Consider the following 24,007-nt stretch of genomic DNA (forward strand, 5'->3'; position numbering starts at 1 on the left):
TTGTCAGTAGGGACGGCATGGATCTTGTATTCCTGCAAAGCACCTCCCACAGTACACAAACGCAGGCCAGGCACCCAGTTAACCTTTTGATCGCTCCTGATGTTAACCCCTCCCCAGCCAGTGTCATTAGTACAAGTGCAGTGCATATTTTTTTTTAGCACTGATCACTGCATTAGTGTCACTGGTCCCCACAAGTGTCAAAAGTGTCTGTCCGTGTCAGACTGTCCGCCACAATATTGCAGTCCCACCATTTCTAGTAAAAAAAAAATTTTAAAAACTCATATCTCATCGTTTGTAGATGCTATAATCAATATACGCCTATTTGGATTTTTGTTTACCAAAATTATGTAGCAGAATACATATTGGCCTAGATTTATGAAAATGTGTTTTTTTTCTTTTAATTTTATTTATTGGATATGGTTTATAGCAGAAAAAAAAAATGTTGGTGGTGATCAAATACCACCAAAAGAAAGCTCTATTTGTGGGGAAAAAATGGACATAGATTTTATTTGGGTAAAATGTCACATGATTGCGCAATTAGTTAATGTAATGCAGTGCCATATCACAAAAAAATGGGGAGTAAATCTTCCAGCGATCAAGTGGTTAAAAAAAAATAAAAAAAAGTTTTATTGCTTGAGAAAAGCCATTGTGGCACCAATGTGTGAACCAATGCCTCTGTATTTTTCTAAAGTCTTCCAGTAATAGTTTTTTTCTAGTGTTTTACTTGCTATTTTTTTTTTTTTTTTTTGTAGTAGTAGTCTGTTGAAGTCGGATTGTGTGAAGGAATGTGCAAAGCATGACAATGCAGGTCCACATTGCATTTCTTCACATTCTGCTCTCACTGATATTTAATTGTTTGGGTGTGTTTTCTGTCTGATACCTGCATATCATTTTATGTTGTTTTTCCTCCGACAAGGTATATGATATCATGCTGCGGGATGAAAAATTTTACCCCTCCTTCCGTCACAATGCTCTCTATGTACGGATGCTTGCAGAGCTGGACATGTTGAAAGAGCCTAGCTTTAAAGGATCTGATGATGGAGATGGAGGTAACCCATGATAAATGATATTATCGATGGGCTTGGGTTGTCTGTATGTTAAACTATTGTCTTGTGTCTGGAAAGGGTATATTTGTAGTAGATAGATAAAATACGAACTTCATTTGTTGGCCTAAATGATTTATTATCACATATATTATTTATTCGCTCCATTAACTTTTCTATATTGATTTTAAGACCTAATTCTTCCAGTAATTCTTCTATAATCCTTTCACTTGGCTACACTTTTTCAATTGTATACTTGCCTAGTCCTTCATCTGCAATCGGCTATGCAGTAGAATTGACTCCTGTAATCATGTCCCCAGTACATAAGATAAAGGTACAGATATCTGCTGCAGGAATTTTTTTGTCTGGAATAGATGATGAACCCATAATTAAAAGTTTATAATCACTCACTTTTTTTTTTTTTTTTTTTTTTTAACCTGATCTGCAGCCATTCTAATGACATATTTGTGATGCCTTGTTATGATGTGAAATGTGTTCATTACACATGAATTCCAAGGATTTTTATTTGCATCATTTGCTGTTTCCCCTATTGCCTGCTCATGCTGCAGAGCAATTTCTTGCATCATTGTGCACAGAACCTCCTGTACGTTACAACAGTGTAGTCACTGGCATGCTCCCTTCTCTCACCCATAGCAAATTGACATTTACAGTGGGTACGAAAAGTATTCAGACCCCCTTAAATGTTTCACTCTTTGTTATATTGCAGCCATTTGCTAAAATCATTTAAGTTCATTCTTCTTCCTCATGAATGTACACACAGCTCCCCATATTGACGGAAAAACACAGAATTGTTGACATTGTTGCAGATTTATTAAAAAAGAAAAACTGAAATATCACATGGTCCTAAGTATTCAGACCCTTTGCTGTGACACTCATATATTTAACTCAGGTGCTTTCCATTTCTTCTGATCATCCTTGAGATGGTTCTACACCTTCATTTGAGTCCAGCTGTGTTTGATTATACTGATTGTACTTGATTAGGAAAGCCACACACCTGTCTATATAAGACCTTCCAGATCACAATGCATGTCAGAGCAAATGAGAATCATGAGGTCAAAGGAACTGCCTGAAGAGCTCAGAGACAGAATTGTGGCAAGGCACAGATCTGGCCAAGGTTACAAAAAGATTTCTGCTGCACTTAAGGTTCCTAAGAGCACAGTGGCCTCCATAATCCTCAAATGGAAGACGATTGGGATGACCAGAACCCTTCCTAGAGCTGGCCGTCCGGCCAAACTGAGCTATCGGGGGAGAAGAGCCTTGGTGAGAGAGGTAAAGAAGAACCCAAAGATCACTGTGGCTGAGCTCCAGAGATGCAGTCAGGAGATGGGAGAAAGTTGTAGAAAGTCAACCATCACTGCAGCCCTCCACCAGTCGGGGCTTTAAGGCAGAGTGGCCCGACGGAAGCCTCTCCTCAGTGTAAGACACATGAAAGCCCGCATGGAGTTTGCTAAAAAAAACACCTGAAGGACTCCAAGATGGTGAGAAATAAGATTCTCTGGTCTGATGAGACCAAAATAGAACTTTTTGGCCTTAATTCTAAGCGGTATGTGTGGAGAAAACCAGGCACTGCTCATCACCTGTCCAATACAGTCCCAACAGTGAAGCATGGTGGTGGCAGCATCATGCTGTGGGGGTGTTTTTCAGCTGCAGGGACAGGACGACTGGTTGCAATCGAGGGAAAGATGAATGCGGCCAAGTACAGGGATATCCTGGACAAAAACCTTCTCCAGAGTGCTCTGGACCTTAGACTGGGCCGAAGGTTTACCTTCCAACAAGACAATGACCCTAAGCACACAGCTAAAATAACGAAGGAGTGGCTTCACAACAACTCCGTGACTGTTCTTGAATGGCCCAGCCAGAGCCCTGACTTAAACCCAATTGAGCATCTCTGGAGAGACCTAAAAATGGCTGTCCACCAACGTTTACCATCCAACCTGACAGAACTGGAGAGGATCTGCAAGGAGGAATGGCAGAGGATCCCCAAATCCAGGTGTGAAAGACTTGTTGCATCTTTCCCCAAAAGACTCCTGGCTGTATTAGATCAAAAGGGGGCTTCTACTAAATACTGAGCAAAGGGTCTGAATACTTAGGACCATGTGATATTTCAGTTTTTCTTTTTTAATAAATCTGCAACAATGTCAACAATTCTGTGTTTTTCTGTCAGTATGGGGTGCTATGTGTACATTTATGAGGAAGAAGAATGAACCTAAATGATTTTAGCAAATGGCAGCAATATAACAAAGAGTGAAAAATTTAAGGGGGTCTGAATACTTTTCGTACCCACTGTACAGTATGTGTTGTAGGCATTACAGAGTGGGCAGGCCAAGGCCAGTTTTCCTGAATCCCTTCTCCAGTTCAGCACCTCCATTGGCACCTTCTGCCAAACAGCTTGGCAGGACCAAATTCTTGAACAAAAACTGAAGCCCATAAGTTGGTTGTAAGCCCTTATACTGTATATACCTAGTAAAGTTAGTGGCCTCAGGTGATACATGGAGATGGTGAAAAAAAGCATCCAACATAAATTGTACCTGTTTATCTGCAGTTGTCTTCTACATCATAGTACAGAATTTTTGAAGTTTGTCAGAGCTGTCAGGGGGAGAAAAAAAGGAAGTGGAGATCTGGAATTACACACTGCAGAGCTCATTGGAGGAAAGAGACACCCCCCCCCCCCATTTTACACAAGAACAGGGCTGAGGCTGTCAATCAGCTGCAGCTTCCTCCCCTGTCACCTTTTTACTCTTTGTGTCAGGAAAACTTGTCTGAAGCGACTCATGGCAATAGCAGAGGAACGAAGCTTGTCTGAAGCTACTCATGGCAATAGCAGAGGAACGAAGCTTGTCTGAAGCGACTCATGGCAATAGCAGAGAAACGAAGCAACAGACTGAAATGACACGTTGTGCTCTGGATATAGACAAGTACACACTATAGAGAGATATGCATTGGATTTTTGAATCTTGTTTGAGCGGTCAGGGGAAAAAAAAGGGAGCGGAGACCTGGAATTACACACTGCAGAGCTCAGTTAGGAGAGCTCATTGGAGGAAAGAGACACACCCCCCCCCCCCCCCCCCATTATACACAAGAACAGGGCTAAGGCTGTCAATCAGCTGCAGCTCCCTCCCCTGTCACCTTTTTACTCTTGGTGTCAGGAAAACTTGTCTGAAGCGACTCATGGCAATAGCAGAGGAATGAAGCCACAGACTGAAATGACACTTTGTGCTCTGGATATAGACAAGTACACACTATAGAGAGATATGCATTGAATTTTTAAATCTTGTCTGAGTGGTCAGGGGAAAAAAAGGGAGCAGAGACCTGGAATTACACACTGCAGAGCTCAGTTAGGAGAGCTCATTGGAGGAAAGAGACACCCCCCCCCCCATTTTACACAGGAACAGGACTGAGGCTGTCAATCAACTGCAGCTCCCTCCCCTGTCGCCTTTTTACACTTGGTGTCAGGAAAACTTGTCTGAAGCGACTTCTGGCAATAGCAGAGGAACGAAGCAAAAGACTGAAATGACACTTTGTGCTCTGGATATAGACAAGTACACACTATAGAGAGATATGCATTGTTCATATTTCATGTCTGAGTTTTGCAGTCACTTTAAACTTTTCAGTTTCAGAAAAAAAGAAATGCTAGTTCAGTTACATTGTTACATTTTCTATCATGGCTCTGTTCACCTTTAACCATTAATCATAAAAATGGGAATGCGAGGGCGGCATGGAGGTGGAAGGTTGTGTCCTAACTCTTGGTAAAAGGACCGTATAAACACAACATAACAATATTCTGTTCACGATTAACCTACAGCCAAGGATGCATACCTAATCTATTGTTCCCTGTTTTGCAATCACTGGACTCACTTCCTGTTATGCGTGTTGCTGACAGTCATGCATTTTAACACAGTAATTGTGAGAAAGGTGGAGTGTGTGTAAGCTATGCAGTCTTTAAAGATAGTGAGTCATGTTGAGGACAACAGCTGCCTCGGATAAGATAACAATTGGTCTGCTGATTCATATTTTCTATTTTAGTGCACTTCAGCACAAAGCAGTATAAGCAGAGGAGAATAGCCAATAGAAAATGAATATGTTTCTGCCATGGCTCTTGTACACACATTATTTTATCGTTCTACTGACAGAAAATCAGTCACTCAAAATTGTGCACTCAACCACAGCCCCCTTAACGTTTAGGCCTCGTGCACACAGGGCTTTTTGCAGTTGCTTTTAGGAGCGTCAGATGTTTTTTTTTTTGCAGCTTAAAAACGCCCCTCCATGTTATTTTATGGCCTCGTGCACACACAGACGTTTTGAAGCTGTAAGTCGCAGAGGCGTTTTCAAGCTGCAAAAAAAAAAACCCGGGGCCAGTGCATTCTGAGAACCGGCATTACAGATGTAAAAATGTCTGAGGTAGCTAAACGTTGCTTATACAGCGTTACGCCATGTCATATGTTTTTTTTTTATTTTTATGTGAAAATCAATGGTTCCCTATGGGAGCTTATTGATTTGAACGGAAGTGGCATCCAAGTCGGATCATGAAGGGCGTTCTGAAGATCTTGAGGGGGAGCTCCACGCCAAAATGGAAAAAAAAACGGTGTTGGGATCCCAAACCAGGCCTGTTTTTTCATGGGGTTCCCATCCAAAATCCATCGGGCCTGGTATGGAACCTGGGAGGGGGGGGACCTCCCTGCTGTTTTTTTTTTTTTTCCATTTTGGCATGGAGTTCCCCCTCAAGATCCTCAAAACGCAAGTCGCACCACAAGTCGGATCATCATGATCCGACTTGGATGTGATTTCTGTTCCAATCAATGGGTTTAAAGCCATATTAAAGTCTGCTCATAGGCAACCATTGATTTTGAATAGAGGCAGGAAAATGCTGCTAAAAATTAACGCGGCTAAACATGCTTTAACGCCAATGGAAAGAGCTACTAAAAGCACGTTTTTACAGCTGCTTTTTCCTTGCATTGGTAGTGGCTCTGCAGCTTGTTTTTTCTAACGCCCTGTGTGCATGAGGCCTGATGTCTAGCTCTAGCTTTCTTCTATTAGACTCATGGAACTGGTGTCGTATCTCCCCCTCTTCCTACATTCGCCCATTCACAAAATGCCCGGCCGCTGTGAATGGTTGAGTTTGGGTGAAGACATGACACCGGCACCAGTGTCTAAGGGATGTGCATTGCTGATGTCAGATGTGAGCTGGAAGTGTTGCTGGACATGCCTTATCTGAGAGAATTAATATTGTTTTTTTCTCAAACAGACCAAAAAAAAGGCACCAATATTATGCCACTTCAAAGTGCGCTAAAGAGCTCTCAGGATCTGTGATTCCGTTAAAAAAAAAAAGAGCATTCCTAGAGTTGGGCTTTGTAAAAAATGATAGCAGGAAGAAACAAGAAGCCTTAGGGCTCTTTCACACGGCCGCTCCGTGTGAAAGCTCCGCTGCGGTCCTTTTTTTTTTTTTTTTTTTTTTCCACGGAGCGAATGACATTTCTGTCATTTGCTCCGTATGCCCGCATATCATCCCATCCGTTTGCGGATGATATGCGGACATAATGTAAGTCTATGGGGATTGCGGATATCAGCAGATGACACCGCTGACATCCGATTTTCCTTCCTTTCCGTTTTTTGAACGGAACAAAAATAGGGTTCTGTTCCGTTCCAAAAAAGGAACAGAACTCACAGGAAGGAAATCGAATGTCAGCGGATGGTATTCCGCTGACATCCGCAATGTCATAGACTTACATTATGTCCGCAAATCATCCGCAAAAAAATAGGATGATTTGCGGACATACGGAGCGCCCGTGTGAAAGGGCCCTTATTTTGCACACCTAAATACATCCCAACTGCCCCAAATGCCTGAAATATGTATAAACAAGGCAGCACGCTGTAATGTACTATAGGCTGTCTATAATCCCCTGTATGAATAAACTTTCATCTCTAGTTATCCTTAGCTTTAAAATCCTCCATTCACTGTACTACAGAGAGCTAGTTGTGCTGCCCACAATGTCTGTTGAGACAGTATCATGCCTGCATGCATTGTGAATGAGACAAAGGTGACTTTATTATCAGGGTCAGAAACCAAACCCAGTCAGTAGATAGAGAGCAGGTCTGTCTAGTTTCGTTAAGTCACTGTTCCGACCTTTTAGAAATACTCGCCTAAGGAAAATAGTGGAAGGTTGTTAGAGAAAGTTATGATGCTGAACTCTGAGCAAACAGCCATCTTTTATAATGTTATTAAACACTCAATGAAAAAAGATAGCAGCATACCTTGCATCATTATTACGTCCTGTCCCCTGTTTGTGTGCAGACTTTGCATTACAATCCGCCTTTAAAAATGTGTTCAATTGCCGCTAAGCGCTGTGGTCTGCGGAGGCACGAGCAATATGGGCATTGCTCAGGTTTGTTCTTGGGGGGGCGCATGCGTAACAGACCACACACAAGGAATTGTAGCACATGTAGTCCTGAGGGTTTCCAATCTCTGGCAAGCTCAGTGTATGCTGTCCAACCAGTTTATTAAACCGCTGAAGAGCGAGACACAGGAAAGCGAAATCGATTGCTTTGGGGCAGACAAAACAGGTGACCGAAATGCAATTTTACCACCCCCAGCCACGCACCCAAACAGTACAATAACATTTAAAACGCAGAGTTTGACAAGCGGCTTTGGAGTGCATTGCATGGGATTGCACAGTAGTAGTGTGGCATTATAGGGTTAAATTAGGCTATGAGGAGGCGATAGAACACCTCCTCATCGCCTGTCAAATGCTCTGTACTGTGACTGGAAGAAGAGAGCCTGAGATCAGTACAGTGGGGATTTCTGCAAATCATGACTTGGAGTAAAGAATAGGTGCAGAGTTTGACAAGCGGCATTGGAGTGCAATGCACAGGATTGCGCAGTAGTAGTGTGGCATTATAGGGTTAAATTAGGCTGTGAGGAGGCGATATAACACCTCCTCATCGCCTGTCAAATGCTCTGTACTGTGACTGGAAGAAGAGAGCCTGAGATCAGTACAGTGGGGATTTCTGCAAATAATGACTTGGAGTAAAGAATAGGTGCACGGATCCTGGGGTTTGCAGTGTGCAGGCGCTAACAAGGTAAGAACTTAACCGGGGTAGCAGAGATGTGAGAGAGCATCAGGACATTGTAGGCAAAGCTCTGCCTTCAGAAGCGAGCTTCCCAGCTGTACCAATCTGCTCCTCAGGCTCTCTCCTTTTAGTTGTTGCAGCTCTCTACATGAACATCTGTCAGCGTGCTTCTCTGAGCCTACCAGCTTCCTCAGTGAGTAAGGGGACAGGCTCAGAGAGGCATGGTGACAGTGGAGGCATTAAGGGCTGGATAGGGACATCTAAAAAGTCGCATGTGGTCCTGGGGGGCCACAATTTGCCCTGGTTTGATCGAATCCTTCCCTAATCGATCTAAAACTAGAAAACATTTTATCTGTACGTACTTTCTGGGTTAAACCTGAATTTTAAGAATTATTTGGATTGCATGCTTACATTTGTCCAGCTTGGAGCGTTGAAATTATACATATTTCACACCTGATGGACCGCTGTTGAAGCTGGAAATCGTAGTAGTCTGCGCTACTAGAGCGATAACCATGATCTTCTTCCTGGTCCAGCTGTTCTTCTTTTTTTTTTTTTTTTTTTATATATATTTCTTTTATTAAATTTTTCAGGTAATAAAAAAAACATTACAACACTCCAATCACTGGAGATCATATCCATACAATTTAATTGACATATTACCCTTTAACCCTTTTAACCCTCATCCCTCCCTTCTCCCTCCCCTACCCTTACCCCTTCTATCAATCCTTCTCCTATTTCTTTATATTCCTCTGGATCTTTAAAGATCTGCCTCTCTTCCCAAATTTCAGCCCCAATCCCTTGTTCCTCCTCCCCCCAGCTCCTTAATAGTTCTAATTTTCTTGTTTTCTCCACCTTAATCAACCAATCTTTACTTGATGGGGGTTCTTCTTTTTGTCATTTTAATACGATTAAACTTTTAGCTGAATTTAGTAGGTGGGGAAGTAATGTTTTCTTCTATTGTTTAACTGACATTTGTGTTCCATGAAATAGGCATCTCCAAGGATCTTCAGGAATATATATATTTGTAATTTTTTTTTATCAAGGATAAGACTTCTTTCCAAAATATTTTAATTTTCGGACACTCCCACCATATATGGGATATTGTCCCAATCATCTGACATCCCCTCCAGCAATCTCTTGAGCTCTCCACCTGAAATCTACCTACTTTATCAGGAGTATTATACCACCTAGTGAGCAATTTGTAGTTTATTTCTTCTGTGTTTGTGTCTATCGCCGAACTGTGCACAAGTTGCAGACTCTTATCCCAATGGACATCTTTACATATCTCCCATTTTTCTTTAAGTGAGGGCCCTGTCTCCTTTATTGTTAACAAAATTTTATAGACATTTGAGATATTATTTGCTACTTTATCTGAAACACATAATTGCTCAAAGGGTAGCAGATCGTTCACATCTCTTAATGGCTGAGGTAGTGTAGTTACAAAATGTCTTAACTGTAGGTATCTCCACTCGTTTATTTTCCAATCCTTTTTCTTTTGTTTTAACTCTGAAAAGGTTATGATTTTTTCCCGGTCTATTATGTCTCCCAGCCGTGCATCCCCGTCTTCTATCCATTTACCCAATTCCCTCCCTTCCCCAGGTGCAAAAAATGTTGTGGTCCAGCTGTTCTGTGTGAGCATCCTCTCCTCTACACACTGACCACAAGGGGTCGCTCCCTCTGCACCTACACTATTTCTACAGCACCTTCTAGTTTATTTCCTTTTCAAAGAAAGCAAGTCGGTACAATGCAATATGTGTCACCTAAACCACGGGAAGCTGGCACTTCTTAAATGTTTCCCACTCTTATCCAGATTACGATCTATAGAAGTGCAGCACTTACAACCTACCCTAATCTTCCAAGAAAAAAACGAAATCTCACTATATAAATAAATCCCATGCAAACCTTTCCCACGCTCCACACAAACTTTACAAATAATGATTATACATTTGTGATTAAAGTGGGAGTAAACTCCTATGTATGATTTTTAGTTATAGGTAAGCCTATAATAAGTATAGGTACTATAAATATCTCCTAAACATGCACCTTTTAGGTGATATTTACTTTAGATGCAGCCAGTGACATCACTGGCTCATACCTGTGCCCTTTCTTCAGAGCCATGCCGTAAACAGCCAGAAAGAAGGGCAGGTAAAGATGGAAGCGCCTTTGGCGGGGATAGCACGCCACTGGATGGCTTGGTTTTCAAGTAGGTCTATCATAATGTGCTAGCACATTATGACCTATGCCCAGGGCCCAATTTGTTTTTGTTTTTTTTTGGGGGGGGGGGGGGGTTTAACTACAGCTTTAATTTTAGTGCATATATCCGATTGAAAACATAAATCGATGTGCCAGGATGAACAAACAATACATATTGTGAAACAGAACACACACACCATACAGATGTATATAAGAAGCACTCTAACATACATATATGTGGATTGATTTATTTTGACTGTTTATAGAACATACACATACATACACACACACGCACACACCCACCCCATACAGATGTATATAGGAAGCACTCTAACATACATATATGTGGATGGATTTACTTTGACTGTTTATAGAACATACATATACAGTATCTCCCAAAAGTGAGTACACCCCTCACATTTTTGTAAATATTTTACTAACTTTTCATGTGACAACACTGAAGAAATGAGACTTTGCTACAATGTAAAGTAGTCAATGTACAGCTTGTATTACAGTGTCAATTTGTTGTCCCCTCAAAATAACTCAACACACAGCCATTAATGTCTAAACCGCTAGCAACAAAAGTGAGTACACCCCTAAGTGAAAATGTCCAATTTGGGCCCAAAGTGTCAATATTTTGTGTGGCCACCATTATTTTCCAGCACTACCTTAACCCTCTTGGGCATGGAGTTCACCAGAGCTTCTTCCACTCCTCAATGACGACATCACAGAGCTGGTGGGTGTTGGGAGACCTTGCGCTACTCCAGCTTTGCTTGAGGATGCCCCACAGATGCTCAATAGGTTTTAGGTCTGGGGACATGCTGGCCACTCTATCACCTTTACCCTCAGCTTCTTTAGCAAGGCAATGGTTGCCTTGGAGGTGTGTTTGGGGTCATTATGTTGGAATACTGCCCTGTGGCCCAGTCTCTGAAGAGAGGGGATCATGCTCTGCTTCAGTATGTCACAGTACATGTTGGCATTCATGGTTCCCTCAATGAACTGTAGCTCCCCAGTGCCGGCAGCACTCATGCAGCCCCAGACCATGACACTCCCACCACCATGCTTGACTGTAGGCAAGACACACTTGTTTTTCTACTCCTCACTTGGTTGCCGCCACACACGCTTGACACCATCTGAACCAAATAGGTTTATCATGGTCTCATCAGATCACAGGACATGGCTTCAGTAATTCATGTCATTAGTCTGCTTGTCTTCAGCAAACTGTTTGCAGGCTTTCTTGTGCATCATAATTTAGAAGAGGCTTCCTTCTCGGATGACAGCCATGCAGACCAGTTTGATGCAGTGTGCGGCGTATGGTCTGAGCACTGACATTCTGACCCCCCCCTCCCCCCTTCAACCTCTGCAGCAATGCTGGCAGCACTCATAGGTCTATTTCCCAAAGACAACCTCTGGATATGACGCTGAGCACGTGTACTCAACTTCTTTGGTCGACCATGGCGAGGCCTGTTCTGAGTGGAGTGGTTTTGCACAGAGCGTCCATAATCCTCCTCTTAGGTCTGTGGCTGAATCTCCTTGCCCCTCCCTCCTGTTGAGTGCCCCCACAGCAAGCAGCTTGCTATAGGGGCATCCAAGCCAAGCTGCAGCTCCGTATATCCATTCAGATACCAAGCCAAGGTTCATCACTGCCCCCTCTCTATTCTCATTTTCTTAATGAGTTTGACAGCAAAGAAAGCCAATGGCGCCACTGCTGTGTCTCAGCCAATCAGGAGGGAGAGTCCCGGACAGCCGAGGCATTCGTGGACATCATAGATCGAGAGGGGGCTCAGGTAAGTATTAGGGGGGCTTCTACACACAGAAGGTTTTTTATCTTCATGCATAGAACGCATGAAGATAAAAACCTTCTGACTTTACAACCATTTTAAATTTAGGTAAAAGGGTTTTCAGCTGCTTATTGCAGAAAAGTTTGAATCAAGGGCCTCATGCACACTTGACATTTTTAACACTGCTCTCAGGGGCATCCCTGCATGTTAGCATATGTGTCTATGCACACATAGGTGTTTAGAGGCAAAAAAAAAAAAAATACTTCCAGTGTGTCCAGGAGCAGCAACATTTAGGCAGAAAAAACGCTTGACCTATTTGTATGCTTTTGGAAGTGCTTAATGTATTTTCTCTTTAAACAATTGGCTTTTACCTATTCTATTTACATACAGCCACCTGGCACAGAGAAGTAAAAGTGAAGATTAAGGGATTACATTTTATGTTTAATGGAATAATGTTCAAATAAAGGGATCTGTAAATGTCAATTGTGGAACTATTGTGTGTTTAAGAAACTGGGACCAAATGTCCTGTGTTCTTGTCTTATGTTTGGATGCCCCCTTGTGGCTTCTATTGTTTATGTTAGAAAGCCTATTGCAAACTAAGAACTGCATAGGGAGACTCTTTAAATATGATTGCACCAGCTGTTTTCTGTTGCATGCACACTCACTCCAGCTGGGATTTTCTGGCCTTCTTTTTGCAACAGCAATCCACCTTAATATAATTTTGATTAGAGATGTTCCGAACACCCCACTGTTCGATTTGCAGCAGAACTCCATTGTGAACTCCATTAAAGTGTATAGGAGCCAAACCGGAAAAATCAAAGTGCCCATTTTGAAGGCTTATATGCAAGTAATTGGCCGTAAAAGGGGTATGGGCGTCTGAGTACAGCCCTGGGGGACATATATCAATGCAAAATCATTTTTTTAAAACTATTGTTTTTTCAGGAACAGTGTTTTTAATAATGCTTAAGTGCAACAAAATAAATGAAAAATTACTTTAAATATAGTTCCTGGGGGTCACCTTAGTCTGTCTGTAAAGTGGCGCATCTTTAGCATATATAGAACATGCTTCAGCAAAAAAGACATTTCTAAAGAAGAGAAAAAAAAAAGTCAAATCTCAGACCCCAGATACCAGACCCTTATCCAAGCAAGAAGCCTGGCAGGTCCAGAAGGGGGGGGGGGGGAGCTAGTGCCCGACCCGCCCCGCCCCCTGCACTATATAGTTACATAGTTACACAGTAGGTGAGGTTGAATAAAGACAACAGTCCATCCAGTTCAACCTGTGTAGGTGTGTGCAGCTGTAATCATCTCACATACCCCTGAATGTTCTGATCCTTGAGATGTGCTTCTAAGAGTCTTTTGAAAGCCACCATACTACCTGCAGAAACCACCACTTGTGGTAGAGAATTCCACAATCTTGTAGCCCTAACAGTAAAGAACCCCCCACGTTGCCTGAGGTTAAAACGCTTCTCCTCTAATTGCATTGTATGCCCTCGAGTCCTCATGCAATCCCTTCGACTGAACAGCTTTTTTTCTAAGCTGAGATCCCCATTGAGATATTTAAAAATTGCTATCATGTCCCCCCTCAGGCGTCTCTTCCTAAGGGAGAATAAATCAAGCGATTGCAGACGCTCTTCATAATCAAGGTCCTCCAATCCCCTAATCAGTTTAGTTGCCCTTCTCTGGACTCTCTCCAGCTCCAACACATCCCTCCTGAGGACTGGCGACCAGAACTGGACAGAATACTCCAGATGTGGTCGGACCAGAGTTTTATAAAGTGGAAGGATTATAGACTTATCTCTGGAATACATCCCTTTCTTTATGCATGTTAATATTCTGCTGGCTTTGGCAGCTGCCGCTTGATATTGCATGCTGTTGCCTAGTCTATCATCAACCAAGACTCCCAGATCTTTCTCCATTTTCTCTATACCAGGCAACATGCCCTCAACATGGGGGGATGGACAAGCATGCATTGGTCCATGCTGTACCTATATAAGAACTGCCAAACGGCAGAGCCTTCAGTAGGCGGCCAGCCTTCATGTCAGCAGGAGCATTTTTATTTTATTCTTTTTTTTATATCGGGTGCTGTGGGCGGCGTGATTGAATTGTCAAAAACTGTGTGTGTGTTTTTATTACTTTTTGACACTTTTTTTGTTTTGTAAATGGGTACTCTGGGGGGGGGGGGGGGGGCATCTGCTATCTGGGGGCCCCCTTCCAGATTCCGATGAGCCCCCTGCTCGCAGACCCCTATAACCACCGGCCACAGTTGTGGGGATAAGGCCCTTGTACACCACCCCCCCCCCCCCCACCCCGCCCCAAAGCATCCACCAGGGGGGGGGGGGCACAACGTTTTTTACTGGCAACTTTTTTTTTTTTTTTTTTACTCAGCTGTCAGCGGGGAAACCTATTGACAGCTGATGACTCATCGGTTGTTAAGGATGCCGCGGCCGACTTCCCGACCCCGCTCCTTAACAACCAGCTTTTACTGTGCCTTGTAGTGCATTGCAGGGCATTTAGCGGGACAAAAACCCAGAGAACACCCTGCAAATTCATGTGTTCCCCAAACAGGGCGAACAGCCAATTGCATGATAGAATGTGTCAAAACATGTTGGGCGATTAGGGTATTTTTGTGTTTTGGCTTTGTCATTTTTTGGGAAGGTGGAATATTGATTGGTGATAGTTTGAGATTTTTTTTTTAGCCTCTTTTGGAATTATCTGAATTGGGACACAGTTCCAGCCTGAAGGTAGTTTTACCTTCAGATAGAGAGCTTTATATTATAGGAAAAATATGATCCTGGTATAAAAGTAGTACTTTGATTACAAACAATTCCTAGAGGAAGATTAGCTCTCTATAGTTGAAAATAGTGACAGGCAAGTTAGTAAGTAGTAGACTAAAGGCCAGTCTGTCAGATCTGTAGTCCACCTTCCAGAATATAAATAATGAACATGTGGGTAAAGTTTAAAACATACTCCACATATTTTGATATATTTTTGTCAAAATAAAACTTTATTAGACTCTGATGGAAGCAAAGGTCCTCATAGGGGCTCGTATGACCGATTTTATACAGAAAATATTTATTTGTTTATTTTTAACCCAAGATACAAAGTTTTATATCCATTTAATAAAGTTTGAAATCCCCCTTAGACGCAATTTCCAGTTGGAGTGAATGGTAATGCATGTAAAATACAATGCACTACACTACAACCTCTCTGCTTCAAAAACACACTAATAATAAAAACAAGTGACCAATAAACCTCCAATATATAATGCTTGTGTGCAAAAAAGTTCATAAAGCATGTGGCCAGTGAAGACACCGATGCTGCAATGAGATTTTAAAGTGCTAATCGGGCAACACCAATCCATAAATAAATGTGTGGCCAGTGAAAGTTCCTTAGTGATCCTCCAAAAAAATGCTAAAAGTTCATGCTGCAATTGGTCAGTGGAAACTCAACATTGCTACAAAATTAATATGTAGTGCGAACAGTGAAACTTCAATCCATAAATTCAGAAGCATGTGTCCAGTGAAAGATTCCTTAGTGTTCCTCCAAAGTGCTTTGATAGCGGAAATAATTCCAAAAGTGCTTGTGCAGTGTCAGGTGATCCACTCCCCTAAGGCAAAACACACTTGCCAGATAATATGGACCCCTTAGCCATATAACATATGGGTCTATTAGGCTGGACTGGTAAGTGGGGCCAGGTGCTGTTCCTGAGGGTAATCACCAAGGGCTGGGGCCATAGAAGAAAAGGAATCAAGATATAGTGTAATACGATCCTTTATTAATAATCGCAATAGAAATACACATACATGTGAGTAGACCTCATATCGTCTTTTGAATTAGTTGGGAAGGCTGGTGTATCGCAGAAGGCTGGTGTATCGCAGGAAGTAAGGAAGCAACCGCCGGTATCGTACACTACCTCCTGCGTACATTCCAAATGTGCATGCCACCAGAAATGACGAGCTGGAAGCTGAGAGACTGGATACCACATCGATGCGTTTCGCCCCTCCTACAGGGCGTTTTCACTGACAAGGCATCGGGTCTCTGTGACTATTTGTAGCCATAGGCGGACACATATCCGCTCTCTTTGCTTCCTGAAATTTACTTGCAGCCAGGAGTGGTGTAAAACCACCTGCTGCTGCTGCCGATGTATAACATACATCAGTGACACTGAAAGGGTTTAGAGAATGTAATGGTTTTGTACATATGCTCTTTTCCTCCCTGTTTTTGTCAGGAGTATATTATACGGCAAAATAAAAAATGTTTCTCTTTCATTCATTGACTGACACAGCTCCTGATCCTAATCTTTGGGCTATACTGCCCCCAACAGGAGTAGGACACTAGGAAGAAAAAAAGTCTGGCTACACATATGGGCAGTCCCAGGGGGTATACTCCCTCTCTCTGCTATAGGGTACTCAGTTTTTTTCTGTCTAGTCAGGAGTAAGGACCTAGTTCCTTGTTGGGATCTCAAGTCCAGGAAATTTTTCTTTTTAGATTCTATTTTTTCTCCTGGTTTTGTTCCTGTGAGATCTACAATCAACTGCCGGACTGGGTGACGGGCTGGATAATCTAGATCTAGTGGTCACCCCAGTCTGGCCAGTGAGTGCGCGCAGACCTCAGCTGTGCTCTATGTCGGCCACGACATAGCCCCACCGAACGGGGGCTGGCCTGTGAGTTAAACGCCTTGCGAGGTCCTAATACGAGTCGCAGTGTTCCTCCTGGCCGACAGCCCCCCCATTTCAATGGAGAGGAGGTTCTGTCCGGAGTAGTGCCCGCCTGGTTCCTGGTATGGTAAATGACTGTCCCCACTCTCCCCATAGAGGGTTTTGATATGTACGTGGGCCCCACCATAGGACGTTCGGACTGCTGGGTTCCCCTCCTTCCAGTTTGGCAACCCCCTCATCGGTCTGGTGGTCCCTGTGGGCCATATCACTCCCCCATCCTTCCCCCCCCCCCCCCTTTACTGATGCTGGGGCTGTGGGGGGGCCTGGTCTACCGTCTGGGGTGGGGGCAGGGTGCTATGCTGGTGAGGGGGGCGTGCGGGTGCACTGCCGGTGACCGAACGATTGGCTGTGGGGGGGGGGGGTCTGTACCTGGTGGGGTCTCCTGCCTGTCCCATTTTTTGAGGCCTAGAGATTTCTCCTGGGTAGCTGCCATGTTTGTGTAGTCTGGCAGCCATTTTTCAGTGGTTTGCCATTGAAAATAGCGGTGACCATGACAGTGGAGCCCTCTGGGCGGCGATTTCGGGGGTGGGAGTCCCTCCTCACCCCCTGGTGCTGCCTCCTGGATCTTTTCATTTTCTAATCACTTTTCGTGCAGTGCAGATTCTCCTGGTAGCTGCGGTGCCTGGTTTCTGCGGGGTGGTGAGTCTGGTGGGGTCCTCTCCCTCTCTACTGAAGAACGATTGGTGCTCTATGGCTGGCAATTTGGTGGACTGTCATAGCGGTGGGGGTTGTCCCTTAGCAGTGTTTTATACTGTTTTATGGGGATAACCTGGTGACTCATGGAGCACATCTCCCCACCTGATTCCCTCTCTGAGGCTGCGGGGCCCTCCCGGGTCCCATCTTTCCATCCATCGATGCACTGACGGCGGTCCTTGAGTCCTTGGTGTCCCAAGTGGAGGTGGCTTTTGGGCATCGGGTTGACAAAAAGCACCCCCCCTCCACTGCTTCATCTGTCTCATCAGATCCTGAATCTGATTCGGCAGTCGTGGACATGGGTCACCCTGCTGGCCGACCACACGCTCTGAATCCTCTGATAGGAGGAATCCTCCACTTCTGCAACCATGTACGAAAAGGCGCTGGTGGACGCACTGATTGTAGCTGTGCGTGAAACCTTAAAGATGGAGGATGCAGCTGAAGCTGCAGCGGAGGCGCAGGTTTCCTTTGGCATTCACAAGCCATCCAGAGCGGAAAAGGTGTTCCCTTTCCCCTCCTTTTTTGACAGAAATGTCACTAAGTAGTGGGTATGACCAAAGCATCCCCTTGAGGTCCCTAAGCGATTTTGCTAGGCGATATCCCTATGAGGAGTACCTTCTTAAGAAGTGGACTTTTCCACCGGTGGTGGACCCTCCGGTTTCCAGATTGAACAAGGCTACCATGATTCCGGTTGAAGAGTCCCCGGCCTTTAAGGACCCGGCTGACAGTGAGGTGGAGGCTGTGGCCTGCAATATATACACCCTGGCTGGTTCAGCACTGAGGCCGATATTCACCATTGCCCTGGTGTCACAGGCGGTGACCGAATGGGCTAGGCGTTTGTGCTGTGACCTGGAGGGGGAACATCTCCCCCCTGCCTTTGCTGAGGTGGCAGACCAGCTGGTCCAGGGGCTGCAATTTATCTGTGATGTCTCTTTTGGATGCGGTTCCCCTAGTGGCTCGGCTCTCTGTTTCGACAGTGGTCCTTCGGCGTGTCTTTTGGCTCAAATGCTGGTCTGCGGGCCAAAGTTCTAAAAAGGCCTTGACTAATCTTCCCATTTGATGACGTCTTAATGATGACAAAACGCGTAAGACGCACAAACACGTCGCAAGCACGCTACGCCGTGGTCATCTTGGTACACCTATTTTGATGTCGGAATTGATCTACTCACACGTAAGTGTATTAGAGCTTTTTCTTAATAAAACTAATTGTAACTACTACACCATATAAGGTCTGGTATTTCTGTGGTTTGCCTGTCCATCTGCCTGGATCCGCCTGTCTGATATTGAAGAAGGCGTCTACATTAGTGCGACCATCCGATCCTTATGTGGCTGAATTTTATCACAGTGAGTCCATGAGCAATATATTCATTTGACCACTCTATAATTTGAGGGTCAATTGCTTCTGGTAAGCAGGCCTTTTTTTAGACACAGTGGTGAAGTGTGCTTCTCAACAATCACGGCACCTGGTGTGGGGGTCATCCCTTTTTCCTCCCTAAGAACTTTCCTAATTGGACTGTTTGTGTGTGTTTCTCTTGGTGCTGCACCCCTTTTTTTGTTTTATCATCTGATTTACACCTTCCTCTTCTCAAGTTTCTGCCAAGACTTCTACACAGGATTGAGGCAAAAGGAATTCCGGTCATCTTAGTGGCCCCGGACTGGCCTCGGCAGGCTTGGTACACTGATCTGGTGCGGCTGGTCGCCGACGTTCCTTGGACGCGTCCTCTCAGGGAGGTTCTGCTGTCCCAAGAACCAATCTTCCATCTTGCTTTACAGTCGCTGGCTTTGACAGGTTGGCTGTTGAACGCCAGGTGCTGATGGATAGAGGTTTGTCTAAGTCGGGGATTCCAGCGCTGTTAAAAGCTAGGAAATCTACTTCTAGGGAGATCTACCATCGTACGTGGAAGACGTACATTGCGTGGTGTGAGTCTCTTGGGGTTCATCCTCGCTCTTTTTTCGGTGTCTCGGATCTTGACCTTCCTTCAACGGGGGTTGAGCATAAACTGGCCTTGAGTACTATCCAGGGTCAGGTGTCGGCCTTGGCCACATACTCCTTGGTGCATACTTTTCTTCAGGGAGTTAGGCACTTGAGCCCTCCACTGCAGTCTCTGATGCTGCCTTGGGCCCTCAATTTGGTGCTCTCAGTCATCCAGAAGCCTCCTTTTGAGAATCTTAAGGAGATTCCCCTGCTTACGCTTTCCCAGAAGGTGCCTTTTTGATGGCTTTCACCTCTGCGTGCAGAGTGTCGGAATTGGTGGCATTACCCTGTCGTTCTCCTTACTTGGTGGTTCACAGTGATAAGGTGGTTCTTCCTCCCTGTCCATCGTTCCTTCCTCAGGTTGTCTCTGATTTTTATTTGAATGAAGACATTGTGTTGCCTTCACTGTGTCCCAGGCTAAAACATTTGAAGGAAATTGCTTTGCATGCCTTGGATGTGGTCCGAGCGATTAGGGTGTACCTGGCAGCTACGGAGTCTTTTAGGAAATCAGACTCCCTATTTGTGCTTACGGATGGGCCTCGCAATAGGTTGTCCGCTTCCTCTGCGACCATTTGAAGATGGGTCAGACAGACAGTAATTCAGGCCTATTCCATCAATGGTCAGGTTCCTACTTTCCCTGTCAAGGCACATTCTACTAGGGCGCTTAGAGCCCCCTGGGCCTTTAGTCATCAAGCGTCAGTGATGCAGGTTTGCAAGGTGGCCACCTGGTCGTCGGTGCACACTTTTACAAAGTTTTATAAAGTGGATGTTTTGGCATCTGCAGATGTTTCCTTTGGCTGCAAAGTTTTGCAGGCTGCTGTTTAGAGGACCTGCTCCTCCTCGGGGTGTATTGTTCTTTTCAGCTGGGCTCCAGTTGTTTTGGTTGAGCTCCTGTTTATCTGGTTGGCTATAGTTAGCCTTGGGAGTTTCTTTTTCACTGTTCCCACCCCTCATGTTTAACACTGCTTTTGGACGTCCCAATGGTTAAGAAGATTAGGAGCTGTGTCCGTCAATGAACGAAAGAGAGAATTGGGGTTTTGACTTACCGTAAAATCCATTTCACTGATGTTTGTTGACAGACACAGCACCCACCCCCTTTTCTGACACTGCTTTTAACAAAACTGAGTACCTATATCAGAGAGAGGGAGTATACCCCCTGGGACTGCCCATAGACGTAGCCAGACTTTTTTTTTCTGTATAGTGACCTACTCCTGTAGGGGCAGTATAACCCAATGGTTAAGATGATCAGAAGCTGTGTCCATTAATGAACATCAGAGAACCTGGTTTTACAGTAAGTCCGAATTCCCATTTTTCACTGGGTTTTACAGTAAGTCAAAATCCCATTTTTCCATTCATTTTAAAATCTACAAAATTAAAGAAAAATAATTTTAAGGCCCCATGCACACTGGGAATTTTCCCATCTCTTCTGAAGACACTTCCTCGTGGCAGCGTAAAAAAAAGTGCCTAAAGCTGCGATTTGCTAAAGTGTTTTGGCGTGTCAAGCGTTTGGGCATTCATTCATTCCATTGGCCAGAATATTTATTCTGGCCAGTGAAATGTTTGAGCGCTCAAGCACTTAACGCCCCTAGCGTTTAGGCGCGTCAAGCATTTGTTCTGCGAAAACACTCCTCTCCTGAATGCGCAATTAATGGGGGGTTTTTCTGCCTCTAAACACCTGTAATCGCCTATGGGTGCATGGACACATAGGGAAACATAGAGGGGCATTTAGAGGCAGGAAAAAAAAAAATACCAAAAGCGTGTTTTGTGACACCCAGTGTGCTTTGACCAAAAAAGTTAACTGTTCCGTTTTTAATGGTTTTCTCTGCCTTTTTAATGTCTATTGTAAAAAAAAAAAAAAAAAAAACAAAAAACGAATGCATCCAAATCATGTTTATAGAGCTGAACAATGTCTATAATGTTTTTGTTTTAGGTTTTTTTTTTTTTATATATTTTTTTGCGATAAGAATATAGAAAATATAGCACAGAAATAGCTTTTCTTTTCTCCTATATTATGTTTTTGTTTATTCAGGAGAAATTAGACTCCAGAATAATATTGAGCAGACAACACAGTGGGGTTGATTTACTAAAGGCAAAGCCGCTGTGCACTGCAAGTGTACTTGGAAGTGCAGTCCTGTAGTTCTGATGGGAAGATCTGAAATGAGGGGAAGCTCTGCTGATTTCTATCATCCAATTATGTGCAAGCAAAAATGCTGTTTTTTTTATTTTCCTTGCATGTCCCCCTCAGATCTACAGCAAATGTACTTCCAAGTGCACTTGTATTGCACAGTGGATTTGCCTTTAGTAAATCAACCCTAATGTGATGCCGCAGACTAAAGTTTCGGCATTCTCTCAGCTATGAATGCCCTGTTCTTTGCTTGTTGCAGGTGCACATACATTTTCATTGGTATGTTTTGATGGGAGACCTTGGGGATGTAGATATTCTAGTGTTGGGTGTGTGCCATCAGTTGTCCTTTTACTTCTAAAGTTGTGTTTCTACTGATGCGCTTTGATTCCTAGTGAGTGAGCCTTAGTTACAGTTACTATTTAGAAAGCTTCCACTGTATTCTGATCTGTTTTTCCCATTCCTTCACAGAATCTTTCAACGGATCACCAACAGGCAGCATAAATTTGGTATGTTATTCTTCCAACCCTTCGATTTTATTTCACTGAGCAGTGGCACATAACAACCAATCAGGCATTTGTTTTGGGTTTCAGCACTTTGCTCATCATCGTTACTTTGTACCATGATACATGAACTAACTCAAGTTTGTGACAAATCACTTTGAAATAAAGATCGTACTTTTTATTTAGATTGATTGCTCTTCTGCACAGTTAATTCTAACTGTGAGTATGCTGTAGTTTCTATAAGGGTTGACTTTACTGTCCTATGTTTTTTAAACTGCATTTTTTGCTAGTTTGGTTGAAATAATGATTTACTGATGTGACAACCTGGTTACATCCATCCAATCTAAAAAATTAAAGAATAAGTCCATCTTTAGTAACATGTTACATGTTACACTCCTATTTAGGGGTAAGGTAACATGTTATGAAAGGAGCAGCCCCTGCACTCAACACCCACTCTCTACCGCTGCACACCGACCCCTGAACCAGAGTGTACTACCCCACTCACTGCCATGCACACCCAACCCCTGAACCAATGTGTACTACCCCACTCTCTGCCACTGCACACCCGGCCCCTGAACCAATGTGTACTACCCTACTCTCAGCCACTGCACACCCGGCCCCTGAACCAATGTGTAATACCCCGCTCTCTGCCACTACACACTCGGCCCCAGAACCAATGTGTACTACCCACTCTCTGCCACTGCACACCCGGCCCCTGAAGTAATGTGTACTACCCCACTCTCTGCCACTACACACTCGGCCCCTGAACCAATGTGTACTACCCACTCTCTGCCACTGCACATCCGACCCCTGAAGTAATGTGTACTACCCCACTCTCTGCCACTACACACTCGGCCCCAGAACCGATGTGTACTACCCACTCTCTGCCACTGCACACCCGGCCCCTGAAGTAATTTGTACTACCCCACTCTCTGCCACTACACACTCGGCCCCTGAACCAATGTGTACTACCCACTCTCTGCCACTGCACACCCTGCCCCTGAAGTAATGTGTACTACCCCACTCTCTGCCACTGCACACCCGGCCCCTGAACCAATGTGTACTACTCCACTCTCTGCCACTGCACACTCGGCCCCTGGACCAATGTGTACTACCCCACTCTCTGCCACTGCACACCCGGCCCCTGAACTAATGTGTACTACCCCACTCTCTGCCACTGCACACCTGGCTCCTGAACCAATGTGTACTACCCACTCTGTCACTGCACACCTGGCCCCTGAACCAATGTGTACTACCCCACTCTCTGCCACTGCACACCCGGCTCCTGAACCAATGTGTACTACCCACTCTCCGTCACTGCACACCTGGCCCCTGAACTAATGTGTACTACCCCACTCTCTGCCACTGCACACCCAGCTCCTGAACCAATGTGTACTACCCACTCTCCGTCACTGCACACCTGGCCCCTGAACTAATGTGTACTACCCCACTCTCTGCCACTGCACACCCAGCTCCTGAACCAATGTGTACTACCCACTCTCCGTCACTGCACACCTGGCCCCTGAACTAATGTGTACTATCCCACTCTCTGCTTGTGCACACTTGGCCCCTGAACAAATGTGTACTACCCACTCTCTGCCACTGCACACCCGGCCCCTGAACCAATGTGTACTACCCACTCTCTGCCACCGCACACCCGGCCCCTGAACCAATGTGTACTACTACCCCACTCTCTGCCATTGCACCCGGCCCCTGAACCAATGTGTACTACCCCACTCTCTGCCACTGCACACCCGGCTCCTGAACCAATGTGTACTACCCACTCTGTCACTGCACACCCGGCCCCTGAACCAATGTGTACTACCCCACTCTCTGCCACTGCACACCTGGCCCCTGAACCAATGTGTACTACCCCACTCTCTGCCACTGCAC

The 24,007-nt window shown here is 44.5% G+C and overlaps 1 protein-coding gene across 2 annotated transcripts in view; it reads left to right on the forward strand.

Moving 5' to 3' along the window:
• The window catches only part of SNX13 (sorting nexin 13), a 256,460-nt gene that overhangs the window by 197,689 nt on the left and 34,764 nt on the right, over window positions 1-24,007 (forward strand). For both annotated transcript variants that reach the window (XM_082257983.1, XM_082257984.1), the window contains exons 15-16: window positions 917-1,049; window positions 22,083-22,120. In XM_082257983.1, coding sequence (XP_082114109.1) covers window positions 917-1,049; window positions 22,083-22,120 — 171 coding nt within the window. The remainder of the gene's footprint in view (window positions 1-916; window positions 1,050-22,082; window positions 22,121-24,007) is intronic.

Source organism: Pelophylax lessonae, assembly GCF_965119305.1.
Source record: "Pelophylax lessonae genome assembly, chromosome: 5".
Classification (NCBI taxonomy): domain Eukaryota; kingdom Metazoa; phylum Chordata; class Amphibia; order Anura; family Ranidae; genus Pelophylax; species Pelophylax lessonae.